The following is a 17,136-nucleotide window of genomic DNA, read 5'->3' as shown; positions in this document are numbered from 1 at the left end:
AGAGGGGGATTCCTTGCACGGATCCAACTTATAGAACATGCAATCTTGCAAAGCAAAGTTTGAAAGCCTTGTAAGTTGCAAAATAGCAACTAAGTTTTCCCAAGTCGGCGCATTTGGGAGAAATGTTTCACATCCATGGAGATCTTGTATTATGCAAGTTGTACTCCTGTTTCAAAAGCCTAAACATGTCAAAATAAGCTATTTGATTACATCGTGTCTTTGTGAAACATTGTGTTGGGTTTTCTTTTGATAAACCCATACCCCTCTCATCGTAGTTGTACTTTTAGACAGATATGGTATGTTTTTACTACGATGAGTAGGATGAGATGTATGTGGTAACCTCGAAACGTGCGATGGGTACTTTGTTGAAATCACATAAATAATGATGATTGCCTTCGCCGGCAAGATGGTCGAATTGGTTTGAAAGACCAGAGCATGTAGAATGGGTCATCAGTTAAATAAAACCTGACGCACTCATTCGCCTCTTGTTTCCATCAAGGGAGATGATGGATTGGTACAAAAACTAGATGAATATGTTGTTAATAGTCACTCCTCGGGCAAATGACTCGATGTCCCCAGTCATCGGAGTTAGGGAACGGGACTACCAAAAATTATCCTAGGTGGTAGATCCCATGGACTTTTGCAGATGTAAGATGCATCCGTTGCCACGAATACTTTTGGAGAATTCTCTCTCGGTCACAGACCATCCCCTTAGGAGCAGACTCAACTAGCTATTCGGGGTATTGAAAATACATGGCATAATAGACCCCCGAACTAGTCTCAATTGTTTCTACATTTCACATCTGTGAGTACCCACCGACCAGTTAATATCGAAACAAAATTATCATGTTCACAATACTTGTTGATTGTGCATCTTGTGTTAATTAACTGCTTATCACTTGTGTTAATTATCTGCTTATTGTCAGAAATCATCAAAATATGTTCACAAGCAAGAAAACTCAGAGAGGAGAGAGATAGAGATGTAACTGATCACGTATTCCCTTAATGAGTAGTGAGGGAGGCGTGATCTGATTCTATTTAATATAAAGTAATAACTCAAATACATGATTTACAAGAATACCCTTATATATCACATGTATTTACAAAGGTGACCAATATTACACGTTGGACATGTTACACAATGGATTGGATCCAGAACCATATATGAAATATCGTACTCTAATAGCCCTCCCTCAAGTTGTGCATGGTTTTGGACCATGGACAACTTATTCTTCAAGAATTAGAATTTGCACTTTGTGAGCCCTTTAGTAAACAAATCGGCCACCTGATCTTCTCTTCAAACATAATGGGGCTCAATCTCTTTTTCTTCAATCTTCTGCCTGATGAAATGTTGGTCAATCTCAATGTGCTTGGTCTTGCTATGATGAATAGGATTAAAAGATATCTGAATAGCACTTTGGTTATCACAAAGGAGAAGACAACTGGCAATCGACTCTCGTAACTCCGTCAACAAATGTCTAATCCATGTGACCTCTGCTATAGCAGCAACCATCAACCTATATTCAACTATTGTACTAGATCTAGATTGGCACCAAGAAAAACATTATAACCTGAAATTGACTTTCTATCATCAGGATCTCTAGCCTAGTCTGCATTTGAGTAAACAATAATGTCATGAGCAGTTTTTATGGGTCTTCTTTTGGTATACAAAAGTCCATCTCCAACAGTACTCTTTAAGTATCTTAGTATCCTTTTTATTGCATCCATGTGTCCATCCCTTGGCTCATGCATAAATTGAGAAACTTGATTGAATGAATATGTGATAGTCGGCCTGGTAAAGGTGAGGTATTGAAGCATCCCTACTAGACTTCGATATTTGGTGGGATCATGATACAATTCTCCATCTTGTGTGCTCAATTTCTGATTAAGCACACTAGGGGATTTTTCCATTTTCAATTCTTCAGAAATCCATATTCAGGGTTCAATTTCCATTTTTTGAACCGATTTCCTTCAAATCGAGATCCAGATCCAATCTTTTTCAAAACTTCGGATTCAGATCCCTTTCAAAAACCCAATTTTTATCCTAATTTCAAAATCAATCTTTGGATTTAAAATCAAAATTCATCATTTTGCAAAAATCCTTTGAAAAACATCCTGGATCCAATTCAAAATTCAATTCGGATTTTAAAATATCAAAATGGATCTAAATCCAGTTTCAAAATTCAATTTTTATTCAAAATCAATTTGGGGATTTCAAATTCAAAATCAAAATCCAATTTTTATCCCCAAATTCAAAGATAATCTTTGAAATTTTAGAAATCAAAATCAATATTTTGCAAAAATTCTCTAAATTTCAATCTGGATCCGATTTCGCCTAATTCGAATTTTATAAATCAAAAATTGAATTTTAAAGTTCAATTATTTCCAAAAATTCTCCTTTTTACTTTCATATTTCATTCCCTTTTTCTTAATTTTCAAAATAAAAAAAAATTATTATTTTCAAAGAGGGGCGTCACTTGGCATTTAAAAAAAACAAAATAAAAATCATTTTAGCAAACCTTTAAAAATCCTCTTGTCTTTAAAAACCCACATGAGCCTCACCCACAAGGTGAGGCCATGTGTCAAATTTTTCAAAACAAAAGGTCATTCTATCCATTTAGAAAATTGAAAATGACTCACATGGGCACCCTCTTGCAAGAGGGTGCTACATGTAAACCTTTTTCACAAAAGGGCATTCTTGCCCATTTAACAAAATAGAAATGCCCATATGGGCTTGGCCATCTCCTTTTTGAGATTTTTAGTCCCATATCTAAAGTTTTACAAAAGCCATCCCCATTCTCAAACTATAAATTGACCCCTTGGGGGTCTCTCTTCACAACAAGTTGAAGTTTGAGAAATTGAGAGAATCAAAGAAATTCTCTCTTTCTCTTCTCTTTTCTCCTCTCTCCCTCAAGCATCCCTCTTCCTCTTTGGCTCCTCTCTTGGTGGATGAAGTGAAGAAGAAGAAGGAAGCTCCTCCGGCCCAAGGTAGGCCCTCTCTCTCCCTTTCTTTTGATTTTTTTTTTCTTTCTATTTTTTTTCAATTTCTTAAAAATTGCCCCCCCCCCCCCTTTCTTCCCTTCTTTCTTGCATTTTCTTTCAATTTCAAGTAATAGGATTGTAGATATAGTTTAATTCCATGTAAATTTTCATTTTTATGTTTTGATCAATTCAATTTGCTATTTACTTTGTGCATTTTTATTTTAGCCATTTAGAATTAGAATCTGATCTTCAATAGATCAAATTCTACATTCTATGGGCCAAATCAATTTCAATTTATGCCTCAATGCTCTTGATTTCATTTTATATGCATTCATTTATGTTTTTATATCATTTTCATTATCATCAATGATGTAGAATGATAGATCTCACGTTTTGATCATTGGATCAATTCAATTTTAAAATTTTATTCCATTCAATTGTGTTGAGATGATATTTTCAATTATGGTCTATTTTTGCCTTCATCATTTCGCATATAATTAGGTCTTATTTTGATCTAATTTTTTTATCACATCTTTATTAGTATATTTTCGGGATCCACATAAAAAATCAGATAATTCTGAGTTGGTTTGATCCCTCAAAAAATTTGGGATTCGGACCCTACCATTTGGTCTCGTCCGGATTTTCCCTAAAATTAAACCAACTAGTTGGAGTGATTTCTCCATAACCAGAGATGATTTTTCGAATCTGTAAAAAAGGAAATCTCCATCATTGAATCTAGTTTCTTCGTGTAAAATTTAGTCAATTTATTTGGTATTTTGATATCTGATTTTAGCCAAAAACCGCAACCCTGTTATACTGTGGCACTTTTAGAGTTTGGTTTTTAACCCATTTTATCAAAGTCATATCTCCCTAATGGGAGATCATTTTCGAGATCTGTAAAAAGGATCCTCTCCATATGCATCTCTAGTTTCTTCATGTAAACTTTCATCTATTTTTATGAAATATTTATATTTATTTTGCATTTTAAGTTGGAACCTTGTCTGTTTGAAATTTCAGGTATTATTCCAACTAAAAACCAAATTGTTGTATTCATATCTCCCTAATCGGAGATCATTTTTTAGATCTGTAAAAATGCGTTTTCTTCTTAGAATGTCTAGTTTATGCATGTCAATTTTCAGAAATTTTCATTAAGTTTTCATTTGTTATTCGGATCAAAATTAGAAACCTGTTGAATTTTCTTTCACATGCTTTTACAAATTTTTGACCAACTTGATCAGATGGGATCACCCTAATAGGAGATCATTTTCTAGATCTGTAAATTGAGAATGTTTTATGGTTGAACTGAGCAACTTATCCCACAAATTTGGGAGAAATTGAATCTGTTTAGCTCCTGAAACTCAAAAATTACAGAAACTTGTCTATCAAAGCTCAATTTCCTGATTTCAAAATTTATTTCTCAATGTTTTAATCATATCTCAAGTTTTAAAAATGTTTTTCGAGATCTGTAAAAGGGAGATGTTTTCTTGAAGAGTTAGAAATCCATGAAATCAATTTTCAGCTCAATCTGAGTTGTTTTAGGCTTTCATTCATTCGAAATACTTTGATAGGGTCGATTTACATATCTCAATTTTGAAATATCTTGGTTTTACTTTGATAAAAAAAACCAAATTCGGGTTTTCCTGCAAACTTTTTCTGCATTTTTCGATTCTAGGATACTTTTTAGGTTATTAGAAACCTTCAAATCAAATTTCATCAATTTCTAATATGTTAATAGATTTTTCCTTTATTTTTTTGGGGCATAAAAAGGCTAAATTATAGATTTTTCTCATTTTTTAAATAATTAAAGAAAATCCATAAATGCCTACATTTATTTCTAACATATTTGCTCATTTTACAGGATTTTCCTTTTCTTTATTTTTAATTGATGTAAATTCATTCAAGTGTTGTAATAATTCAATTAATGAGAAATTTACTTTATGCTTAGTTTAAAATGAATGAGCATATAAATTAGTTTTAATTTCTCATAATTAATTGTTGCATTTATTTTTCTTTTATTTTTAATTCACTATGGGAAAACACGAATGACACATGCACCATTTAATAAAGGATAAATAAAACTAAGTAAAGTTTGAATTTACGGCCATAGTCTGAATATGAATAATACTTAGAATTATTATTCTTTATTAAAATGTAATTCATTTTAAAAAAATCATCATATTTCAAATACATTTTCTTCCTTTATTAAAATGTAAAATAAATATTAAATCAAAGTATATTCGTGGTCATAGTTATAAATATATGAAAATTTAATCTTATTTTAATTCTATAAAGGCACAAAAATTTATTTTATTCTTTATTGGAATTTAAATAAAGATTAAACTAGAATATGTTTGTAACCATAGTCATAAATATATTAAAGTTTTAATCTTGTTTTAATTCTATTAAAGAATAAAATTTGATTTTAATTCCAATTTCAAATAAATTCTTTTTTATACATTTATCATTTAAGAAAGAATTGCATCATTATTTTCCATTTTTCAAAATTACTCAAAACATTTTCAATTTCAAAAGTATTTTCCAAGTGATTTTCGAAATTTATTTTTCATTTTGTTTTCAAAAGTAAAGTTCAAAACTATTTCGAAATTGAATTTCAATTTCAAATTTAAAATCATTTACAAATTCAAAGTATTTTCAAAATCATTTTCAAAATCCAAACTAATTTCAATTTTGACTTCAATTTCCATTTCAATTTCAATTTTCAAATTGAAATTCCTATTTCAAACTCAAATTTCGAATTCTTTAAATTTCATTTCAATTTCCAAATTCAATTTAATTCTAAAATCAATTTTGAATTTTCAAATTCCAAAATGATTTCAGTTAAATTTCATTTTCCAAAATTCCATTTCATTTCTCAAATTTTAACTTTTATTCAGATCCCAATTCTAAATTCAATTTAAACTTGAATTCTTCATTCTGAATTTCAACTTCAATTTTCAAGATAAATTCAAAGTTCAAAATAACTCTCAAATTCAACTTCGATTTTCCATTTTCAAAACTCAAAGTAAATTCAATTCAAAAACTCAATTTCGATTTTCAAATTCTCAAAATTCAAAATAATTTCAATTTAAAAGTTTAATTTTAATTTCAAATTTAAATTCTTTATTCTAAATTTTAAATTTCATTTTCGATTTCAGAAGTTCAAATTCAAGTCGCAATTAAATTTTCATTTCAACTTCTAGATTCAAATTCAATTTCAATTTACAAGTTCATTTTTCAAACTCAATCTTTAAGAACTCCAAACTTCAATTCTAATTTCAAGTTTAAAGTTCAAATTCAAATTTCAAGTTCAATTCTGATTTCAAATCTCAAATTCGATTTCTAAGTTCAATTCTAAATTCAAAATCAACTCAAATTCAATTTTCAATCAATTCATATTTCAAAGTTCTTAACTTTGAATTCAATCTTCAATTTCAAACTTTCAATTCGAGTTCATTTCAAGTTCCAACCTTTCAATTCAAAATTGATTTATGAAACTTCAAAGTTACTTCTTAAAAGGATGTTTTCAAATCCATTTCAGAATCACTTGGAAAAATCCAAATTTCTGAAACATTTACAATAGGCATACACATTTCTAAGTTCAAATTCATAGCACAAGCCTGATTCAATGTGCATTTAGGACTTAGAATAATTTCTTAAGCAAGTTTAGGCAAAGCGAAGGCATAAATTCGATCATTGGTTCGATTACCCCTAGTAAAAGCGACAGAAACGGTTAAACCTCGTACCGACGAGCGAATCCGGTCTCCTCATTTTCCTCCAAAATTTCAAAACGGAGGTGAGTTATTTCAAAAATCTATTTTCAAAAGGTCAATTGAGACCTTGCGAGAGTTTTTCTCTTTCTTCCCTTAAAAAAGAACAAAAGAAAAAAAAATGCAACGATCACACCCATCCTAGAAATAGCAAGGCGGCGGGCGGAATTAAACAGTGGTTGGCAGGGGCTCTGCCCCTACCAGGAAAATAAAAAGTGAGTCGACAGGGGCAAAGCCCCCGCCAGAAAATGTCAATCGACAGGGGCTTTTGCCCCTGCCGAGAAAGAAGAATCGATAGGGGCAAAGTCCCTGCCTGAAAGCATCGATCGGCAGAGGCTTTTGCCCCTGTCGAAAGGAACAAATGGCAAGGGCAAAGCCCTAACCGAAAAAAATGCCAGTCGGCCCTGCCGAGAGATAAATTAATCGGTAGGGGCTTTGCCCTTGCCGAAAAATAGAGAGCGACAGGGGGGCGGAGCCCCCCTCTGCCAAAGATTTCAGAGGCAGGGGGCTCCACTGCCGGACGCTGAAATAGAGAGAGATAGGGGGCGGAGCCCCCCTGTCTGCCAAAGATTGCAGAGGCAGGGGGCTAAGCCCCCCTACCAAAGTCGTTTTAACAGAGGAGACAGGCAGCAGCCTGGCTGCCTGCCGAAAATCGACGAAGTAAGAAGAGGAAGGAGGTGGAGGAGAGGGTGTCGGGGTTACCTGAGATTGCTGGCGACGCGGCTGCTTTCGGCGAGTCACAGGTCGAGGGCAGAGAAAGAATGAGAAAAGAGGAGACAACGTCGGGGGTCACCGGAGAACGCGAAAGGGGAGAGGCATAGTGCGTTTCTGACAGCCGGTGAGGCTGCCAAAAAATAAAGAGAGGGGGAAGAGGACGGTGGTCGTCAGGTGGAGGCGGTGGTCGACGCGTGGGGGAAGGGCTCGCCGGCTGTCCCTCCCCTGCGTGCTTAATTGTTTTAAAGCATGCAGTCGGTGGCAGCGAGATGGTGCCCGACCTGACTGCATGTTTGGATCTGGGTCGGGTCCGGATCCAGATTCGGATCCAACCCGGATCCAACAAATTTTTTAAAGGATTTTACAGATTATGATGAGACATTTGCCTCGGTTGCTTGAATGACAAGTGTTCGAGCTCTTATTGTCATTGCATCTATTAAAAAATGATCTATTTATCAATTAGATGTTAAAAATGTTTTTCTAAATGGTGATCTCGGTAAAGAAGTTTACATGGAACCTCCTCCCGACATGATTTTAAATGAAAAATTTTTAAAATTAAAAAAGGCATTACATGGCCTTAAACAAGCTCCTAAAGTTTGGTATGATAAATTAAGTAATGTATTAATTAATTTGGGTTTTGTCTCTTGTTATACTAACACTGCTCTCTTAGTCAAGAAAACAGGTGACTCTAATGTGATTCTTCTTCTATATGTCACATGCAATGACAAAGGAGTAAATTAAATTAAAACTATATTGAAGAAAAGTTTTGATATGTCTAACTTGGCTTTCTTGAGATAGTTTTTAGGTATTGAAGTAACTTATTCACATAGAGGATACATCCCCTCTCAAATAAAATTAGTTGTTGATATTTGTGCTAAGTCGAGTATCTCGGATGAAAAGAAGGTGGAGACTCCAGAAGTTATAAATGCAAAATTAAGACTTGAAGATGGTGTTCAACTTGACGATCCTACTCCATATCGTCAATTAATTGGATCTCTTACTTATCTCTCTATCACCCGACCTGATATTGTTCATGTGGTTCATACGGCAAGTTAGTTTCAACATGCCCCTACCACTGTTCACATGGCAGCAGTAATGAGAATCGTGTGATATATCAAAAACACTATTTCAAAAGGACTTTTTTTTTCATCTTCCTCAGCCTTTAATTTAACTACTTATACTGATGATGATTTGGGAGGTAATCCCAATGATAGAATCTCAACTACCGGTTTTTGTATTTTTTAGGAGATTCACTTATTTCCTGGAAGTACAAGAAACAACAAAAGATATCCCTATCGTCCACCGAAGTTGAATATCGTGCTATGACGACTATAACCATGGAGATTGTCTGGCTTAAAAGTCTTCTCAATGATATGGTGATCATTATCTCAACTCCTTCAAAGATGTACTGTGACAACAAAAGTGCAATCTACATAGCAAGTAATCATACATTTCATAAGTGCATCAAACATATCGAGATGAATTGTCACTATATTCATGATGAATATTTAAGAGGAACAATCACTTTGCCCTATGTCACCTTGGAGTATCAGTTGGCTGACTTCTTCACCAAAGCACTTCCTATTCCTTGTTTTTTCTTTCTTCTTAGCAAACTTTCAATTTTTTTCCCGTAAAGTTTGAGGGGGCATGCTTTGATATATATATATATATATATATATATATATATATATATATATATATATATATATATATATATATATATATATATATATATATATATATATATATATATTCCAAAACACCCGACAGGGGTATTTTGATATTTTCACATGTAAATATAAGTTGTTTATTAAAACAACTTATTTTAGGTTTTATTTTCTTTTTTATTTTTATTTTATTTTTTCTCCTTTTTGGGAACCATTGGGGACCCCACATATGGAGTCATTGGGGTCCCCAACGACTACATTGTGGGAGCCCCAATGTCTCCCTCTCTCATTTGTTGTGTATACAAAGAGGGTGTTTCCCCCTCTCATTTGTAAGTTGTTCTCTCCCTCTCTTAATAATATTTTCAATCTTTTTTGCCCTTTGGCATTTCCCTTTGTGGGTCTATGACTCTATGTGTTTGCATTTAAAGTGCTTGTGTATTTTTCATGGTTCTTGTCTATTGTTGGAACTACAAGTGCTTTTCGCTTATTATTTGTATTTTCACTTATTTCATTACATATATATATATATAGTCTCTTTAGCTTAATATATATATATATATATATATATATATATATATATATAGTGTGTGTGTGTGTGTGTTTCATTCATTAACATGCACATCTAGTGATTTTACCTCCATTTTCACATATCCATGAATTTCACATAATAAGCTATGTGTTGGAAACAAATATGGTGATCAAATTAACGAAAGCACATAATGAGTGGCCTTGAAATGTAGAATGAAGCTTCTGTGAACTTTTCATTCCATAAAGGCATGTAAAGAACTGTTAACCCCCTAGTGCCATCAAAACCAATATCTCTAGATGAATGAATAAGGTTATATACCTGATAAAAGTGCTCACGCTTGGAAGCCACGTCACATGGTGGAAGTTGTTCTATTTCAAGCACAAGAAAAAACAGTAGATAATAACAACCTTCGAGTTAGTGCAACGAGAAAAATTTGAGTAGCAGGTAACACTCTTTAAATTAGTCCATCTATTAACAGAACACAAACTGCAAAGGATTCTAATCACTTAGTCTTCCCTAGATTGTAAATGATGTACAGGATAGAGCTTAAACAACAGGAAACTCAATCTAGAGGCAGACATCGAACCTAGATCAGAGAATCCCCATCCAAGAACATCTACTGCCCACGTCTCCAGTCCAGCATCCTCTAGCAAAGGAAAGGTGTACCTCCATTCTAAGCAAGAGCTGAAGAACCAAACAAAGAAACTTCTCTAACTCAGAAACTCGGCTCATTTTAAGCAAGCCCCACAAGCAGAAAGTGCAAGAGCAACAAAGGGACATGATTTCTTACTAAATGCAGTTCAAAAGAGAAGCAAGTTTTCTTGTTCTAAGTCAATATATAAGATTGGTTCCCAGAACAATATCAGTTACACGTACCTATCAAAACCATGGAGAAGCACAACTGGTTTGCCTTCAGTCCTTTGCAATGGCTTAACACAACTACTCATGATACATTTCTCCGAGACGCTAGACTGCAACCTCCAATTCATTAATGCACTGATGCAGGAACAAATGCAAAAGATGCATGAATATGAACCTACACAGTGCAATAAACTTGAAGCCAACTCAATTCTGTACTCTGGCATGTGACACCTGATCCAAGACCCAGCGTATGAAGGGTCTTACACGGTAACCCATGACCATGATGATTACAGACTACCAAGGATGCAAAATGAGCAATATACCGGCTCATATAGCCAGATTATATATATATATATATATATATATATATATAGAGAGAGAGAGAGAGAGACCTATGCAAACTAGGTACTATCTGAGTATTTTTGGGACTTTTTCTGCATAAATACCCTATAGATGTGTTCAGCATGTTCTATTTGCTAGGAATTGATGCTTGGATTGCATTTCTTGACAAAATATGATTTTCTGAAGTTTGAAAATTCATGAAAATTCTGGGTCATTGATTTTCAATCCTTAAAAAAAAACTTGCTTAAATGTTGCAATTGGACAATCCAAGAGTTGATTCCTAGAAAATGAAGCATGTAGTAGAACACATCCATATAGTCAAATTTTGAAAAAAATAAATAAAAAACCCCTTTAAAATCTCAGTAGGAGCATTAGTTTAGAGAATTTCAGTCTGTTCCAATCTCTCTCTCTCTCTCTCTCTCTCTCTCTCTCTCTCTCTCTCTCTCTCTCTCTCTCTCTCTCTCTCTCTCTATATATATATATATATATATATATATATATATATATATATAGATAGATAGATAGATAATGTTTGCCACCCCCGTGGATAAGGAACCCCTTAGTGAAAAAGTGTAATATTTTTATTTTTTCAGTCTTTTTTCAACATCTGACCCTCCAGATGTGATCTACATATTAAGTTTGGTAAAAACTGGCCTTTGGATCATGTTTTTATGACGTGTATATCAGATTTTAGGAGGGTTGAAAAATCAACGGCCTACAATGTACCACATTTCAAACCTTAAAAAAACATATTTTTACATCGAATAACTATGATCTAAGGGTTGTTTCCTACTATTTTGACCATGTCGAACACATCCATGAGGTCAGATTTGGTCAAAACAACCTCCTCCTATGAGTTCCAACTAGGGAGCTATATATATATATATATATATATATATATATATATATATATATATATATATGGAAGGAAGATCATCCAACCAAAAGAAGGTCCAAAACCTACAACCAATGACGATTGAACTGCTCTCCTTCTCCAATGCTTGAGCATCTTATTGATCAGACCTCATATATTTGTTCTTTATAATTTATTTGGTAAAAAATATGTTTTACATGGACTTTACAATATATAGGCATGTTTTTCGAAAAGTGAAAAATAGATGGCTCACAATGTATTTAAAACTTTACAATACAAAGTATTGTGGGCCGTTGACTTTTAGTGCTTTCAAATACACATCTAAACATTGAAAATTCATAATCCAAAACAAGTCGCTTACTAAATGAATGATAAAAATCCAATATGTAAAACTCTATCGTTAAGGAAGCAACACTGTCAGTTATCGTTAGTTGTAGATTTTGGACCTTCCTTTGGTTGGACTGTCCTCCTTTTATATATATATATATATATATATATATATATATATAAATGACATGTTTCATGTATAGGTACTTTTAACTCCATATCCAAACTAATCAGTAGTATAACCATGTTGCCATTTAGTTTTGGGTTCGGTCAGAGACATCCCTTGTGTCCAATTATTGGAGCCTTGATGTCCATATAAGTTTAAACAGATCTGTAAATGCATTGGATAGAGAGAGGAACATCGTCAGAGGTGCCTTGGATGTCATTCATCTTAAAAATGAACGATGAATGACACCCATCAAAACAATGAACAAGCGCATTGTGAGCAATTCATTTTAAATCATTCCCATGCCATCCATCTAAAATACAAACAAAATCGAAAAAAAAAAAGTGGGGCCCATCCAAACGATGGGCTTCCCATTTGTACAGGTTTTGGACGTTGTTCATCTTGAGATCAACGGCATCTACAGGCGCATTGACAGAATACTGTTAGAGCACACTCTGACCTGATCCAATCTCCATCCATTGGTTATATAACGATCTGGATGGAAAAGTTTCAAACAATGATGCAATGACGGAATGACTGCGCTGCATAAAAAACCAATTAGGTTGGTGCTAAGATGGTGACTATTAATGACATGTTGGGTTACAGCAGAGTTACCGAAAGCTTCTTAGATAGGTGGGAAGCTTGTTTTCCAGAAACCCGCTTGGGAATCGCCGAAACTTGATGAGAACCTCAATTTCCCCACGCCTCTCCTATGCTTTCCTCATGCTTTTCTTCTTGTTCTCTTAATAAACTTTTCATGTGTTTTCTCTCACTATTCTCACTGTCATGTGCCTTCTCTAAATTGGTAGTCATCATTTTTAGGTTTTATTAAAAATTTAGTTCTTACGCTAAAAATTTATGAAATGTAATATTAGTTACTTTTATTTTAGTTTTTATTTGTGTTTCATTTTTATTCCCATTCAGTTCTTATATATATATTTTTTATTCTTTGCTTCCCGCTTTATATACATTTTAAAATGTATAGCTTTTCGCTTTCCATTGCTGTATCGTTTTGGGTTATAGTACAAGCCAAAAGTGAAAGTCTTCAGTGAAGCCATCGAGTCAGAGTCGTATTTGGAGTTTTTTTTTTTTGTTTTTTTTTTAAAGGATCCCCACCAATTACACAACATCCTGTTGGGTTTTGAACTTGCAACGTGCCATCGCATTGCACACACTGAGTGTACCGCTGTAACTGACTGCTCTCGGCTCTCCATCTCTGGGGTACAGTGGGCCCAACATATCAGATGGAGCGACACACTAAAGAACGTGAGGAAAGAAAAGGAGTTTCAAAACGAGACGTCTTTTCTTTTCCGGAAGGGTAAGAGTGAAACCAACTCGGAATCCAAAACAGGAAAAAGGGAGCAATAGATCTCCTTGGCGTTCAAAGAGAAATTACACGAACTGACTGTGTCACCGAGAGAGATGATGATGAATTTCCAGTCATTTCTCCAGTTTTGTCCCGAGAAAGAAAAAGAGAATCAATCATAACAAAAAAATGAGAGAGAGAGAGAGACGGAAACAGAAAAAGGGTTAAAAATCCGCAAAAATTCTCCAATTTCACCCCTAAATAGAGGGTAAGACTAATCAAATCATGGAAAATGCGTGAGAGCGAGTGAGAGAGGCTGACCTTGACGTGGAGCCTCTCGATCCTCCGGGCCATCCTTCGCGTGGCTTGATCACGTACCCTCTCGATGTCCATCGGAAGGAAGGAAGGGAAGCACCGCTCCGCAATCCCGCCGTCCCCCTCCACCCCGCTGCATCGCAGAACTCCTGGCCGCGCGGAAGACGCCAGCGTCATCATAATCATTCCGATTTCTATCTCGATTTCCCCGGACGGCAAGCTTCCGAGGGGAACGAAAACTTCTCCGGCGAGAAGTCTCCGAGTTGCAGAGACCGCCGAGCGATCTCGGAAACCGACGGCTGGATTCTCCCACAGAAGTTGGAGATGGGATCCCTGCCGTCTCTCTCTCTCTCTCGTAACCTTTGGCGGGCGGTTGCGAGTCAGGCAAAACGTGGGAACTGGGAAGACATGCAAATTGCCACATGAACTTAATAAAGTTACAAAATTGTTCGCTTTCTTCAACTTTCTTGAAGTGAATCCCGTCCTTTTAATAAATGCCCACTGTCAAACTTGTGTCAATGACTCAATATAATTTATTAAAGAGCTTACTTTTACTAAAAATGTGGGTGTCAAGGGGTTTTCACCCCCGTGCTCTGTCTCAAAATTAGGACCTTCACCCCTCCACAGGTTTAGATTTTAACTTACATCCCTGCCTCCATCCCCGTTTCATTTTCGGTTCAAACAGTGCGAGGCAGGGCGGGGCCTCGTTTTCCCTCAATTCATTGCCATTCCTAAAGAAGGTTTGTGGGCCGGGCAGAGATCAAGACGTAGACAGGGTGGGGGCAGGGGAAAGCGTAAGTCCATCTTCGCCTTCATCTTTCCACATGTTTTGATTTTAAACTCCATTTCTGCCTCAATCCCTGTTTCATGTCCTCCGTCCCCCCATCCAAATGGGGCGAGGCGGGATAAGGCCCGTTTTCCACCGATCCACTACCATCCTTAATTAGGAGAGATTTGGAGCCCATTTTAGGATACTCTTTGATGAACCAGATCTATTTGATGCCCACAGGCTGAAAATTCAGATTAGGGCTCAAAGGAAGATCTGTTTTAGTTTTTTGTTAGGTTCTCTAAATAGTTAAGTTCGCTGCCACTTTGATAGGCATTGCCAATATTTGATGCTTCACTTCAAGTATAATGCCTCGGATTTCCAAAATATTACTTAATCTAAAATTCATGAATTTTTATTTTATTTTTTTACAGCAAAATTTAAAAAAAGTTTTTAACAGCGAAAATAGATGATAAGAAAACACCAGAGATGGCCAAACACTCGTTAACCACAAAAGTATTTCATTTATCAAAATGAGTTGTTTATTACAAACATTACTGTTTGAAAAAACAGTATTCTATGAAAATAATTTTATAAAGAAAGTGGTACAATACTATTTAGAGAAACCCTGAAACTCGATGTCGTTTTGTTTTACATATCGCATCGCAGATTCAGTACCTGTATTTTCCATTAAACGGGGTCAAAACTATTACTAGTGTGGTAGGAAAGCATTCAACTTCAAATCAAGAATAAACTTGTGAAAATACAGAGAGCTACTTAAGGCTACAGTTCAGAACAACGATGCTCAAGTCTCCATGACTTACCGTATATCGTGAAAGCCTCCTCAGGACCACGATTAGAACATTAAGCTTAAGTTTCCACAACTTGATATATATCACGAAAGCCTCCTTCAGGCTATGATCAAAACTCTATCCTTCAAGACTTGACATATCTATATCCTATGAATCCAAGCGAGAGCTCCTCGAGCTTAGCTTAGTCATACAGATGCAACACAGGTCTTTACCCTATCGATCCAGTAGTATACCAATATTGACACCTTTCACAAAGTTATGCAAGACTCATCAGAACAACGCACATTCATTTGTCCATTCATATATCGCTGAACCTAAAACTATTGCATTGTTTCGATATTAATCGTTCACCCCCTTGTACATGGGAGAAACTTGAACTTTGGCATCAATACAACATTCTATGATTTTATTAATCTATGTATTTTAGATACCCCAGAGACCTGATGACCCTATTCATGGTGGTGCGGTAGAACTCATATCAGGATAACCCCACAATGTTGTTTTGAATGCATCTTCTATTGTTGTAGTGGGGTTCATTTATTAGATCTTAAGGATAACCCAACCTTCAAACCTCTTGAGTGACGAAGGGAGGGTCCTTTGAACTCTTTGGTTTATAGTAAATATGTGTCACTCGTGATTGTACCATCATCGTCTGTCATGGTGAGCAATAGTCCTAAAGGGGTTCAGCGGCATAACCGTTCTTTATAGGACATTTGAATGCTACTTGGGCAAACTAGTTTGTTCTGCACTAAGAGAAATATGTACCCCAACCCTATTTAGTTATTCTAAAGCACAGTCCAAGCATGTCGTCAAGGGACTATTGTCAAGTTTTATTCATATGCATGCATGACTCTACTCTCAGCATCTATGGCCTTCATGAGCGTTTCACCTCTTTCGGATAGTAACCAACTCCGGCACGCTGGCCCTTACGAGTCTTGTTGTATAACAATATTTCATATAAGCATGCATATACCATGATCACCTTAGATTGACTGCTCGGCATATGTAGCCACAACGAGCACTGGCCTAGTCAAGGCACAACAATTACGCTGGCGCACCGGCCCTTACGGGTATGATACCCTAATAAGCAAAGGTGGAACAAGCCATTCTGACAGGGGTTTGACAATAGGGGCATCATCGTGTCATTCAAACTGGTTCAGGCAAGCATTTTGCCAAACATTTCAGCAGCACTTCGTCTGCTTGATGGAGGAAGCGTGATGACTCTTTCTACTCGTATAAAGTAACTTGTCAAAATTTCGGCAGTACCTCCACTCTGTGATGGAGTATGTGCTACGCTCTTTCTAAGCTCAGTGAGCTTCTTTCAAAAAAATTGGCAATACTTTCTCTCTTTGACAGAAAAAGCGTTGCATTTTTTTAAGCTCGATGAGCATCTTTTCAGAAAATCCGACAATACTTTCTCTCTTTGACGGAGGAAATGTCATGCTTAAATCAGGAATAGATGTGAACCATTGTACGTACTTCACATCTATCATGGTTCATTGGAACCTTGGCCTTAGTTAGGCCATGCGTAAGTAGCTTAGGTTTTTATGAAAAATCAGTTTTGCGCAAAGCGTGAAGCCTTTACAACAGGGAATTTTTTTATCAATCAGAATCTTGATCGAGGAGCGGCATATAAAATTACATTTGGAGATAGGAGTTGACCTTTATTTGAACGCTTATTTCTGCATAACTATATATAGTATAAGTA

General features: G+C 35.5%; 1 protein-coding gene across 1 annotated transcript in view; it reads right to left on the bottom strand.

Moving 5' to 3' along the window:
- Nucleotides 1-14,235, bottom strand: part of LOC149848826 (alpha/beta hydrolase domain-containing protein VTE7-like) — an 83,037-nt gene extending 68,802 nt beyond the window's left edge. The window contains exons 1-4 of the mRNA XM_089997632.1: nucleotides 13,857-14,235; nucleotides 10,536-10,630; nucleotides 10,246-10,343; nucleotides 9,978-10,027 (exon numbers count right to left, since the gene is read on the bottom strand). Of these exons, the coding sequence (XP_089853758.1) occupies nucleotides 9,978-10,027; nucleotides 10,246-10,343; nucleotides 10,536-10,630; nucleotides 13,857-14,036 (423 nt within the window). The 5' untranslated portion in view covers nucleotides 14,037-14,235. The remainder of the gene's footprint in view (nucleotides 1-9,977; nucleotides 10,028-10,245; nucleotides 10,344-10,535; nucleotides 10,631-13,856) is intronic.
- Between the last annotated feature and the right edge of the window lie 2,901 nt (nucleotides 14,236-17,136).

This window comes from Nuphar pumila, chromosome 1, assembly GCF_984573655.1.
Source record: "Nuphar pumila chromosome 1, dmNupPumi1.hap1.1, whole genome shotgun sequence".
NCBI lineage: Eukaryota > Viridiplantae > Streptophyta > Magnoliopsida > Nymphaeales > Nymphaeaceae > Nuphar > Nuphar pumila.
The sequence above is the reverse complement of the archived record's forward strand: the minus strand, read 5'-3'. Positions and strand labels throughout refer to the sequence as shown.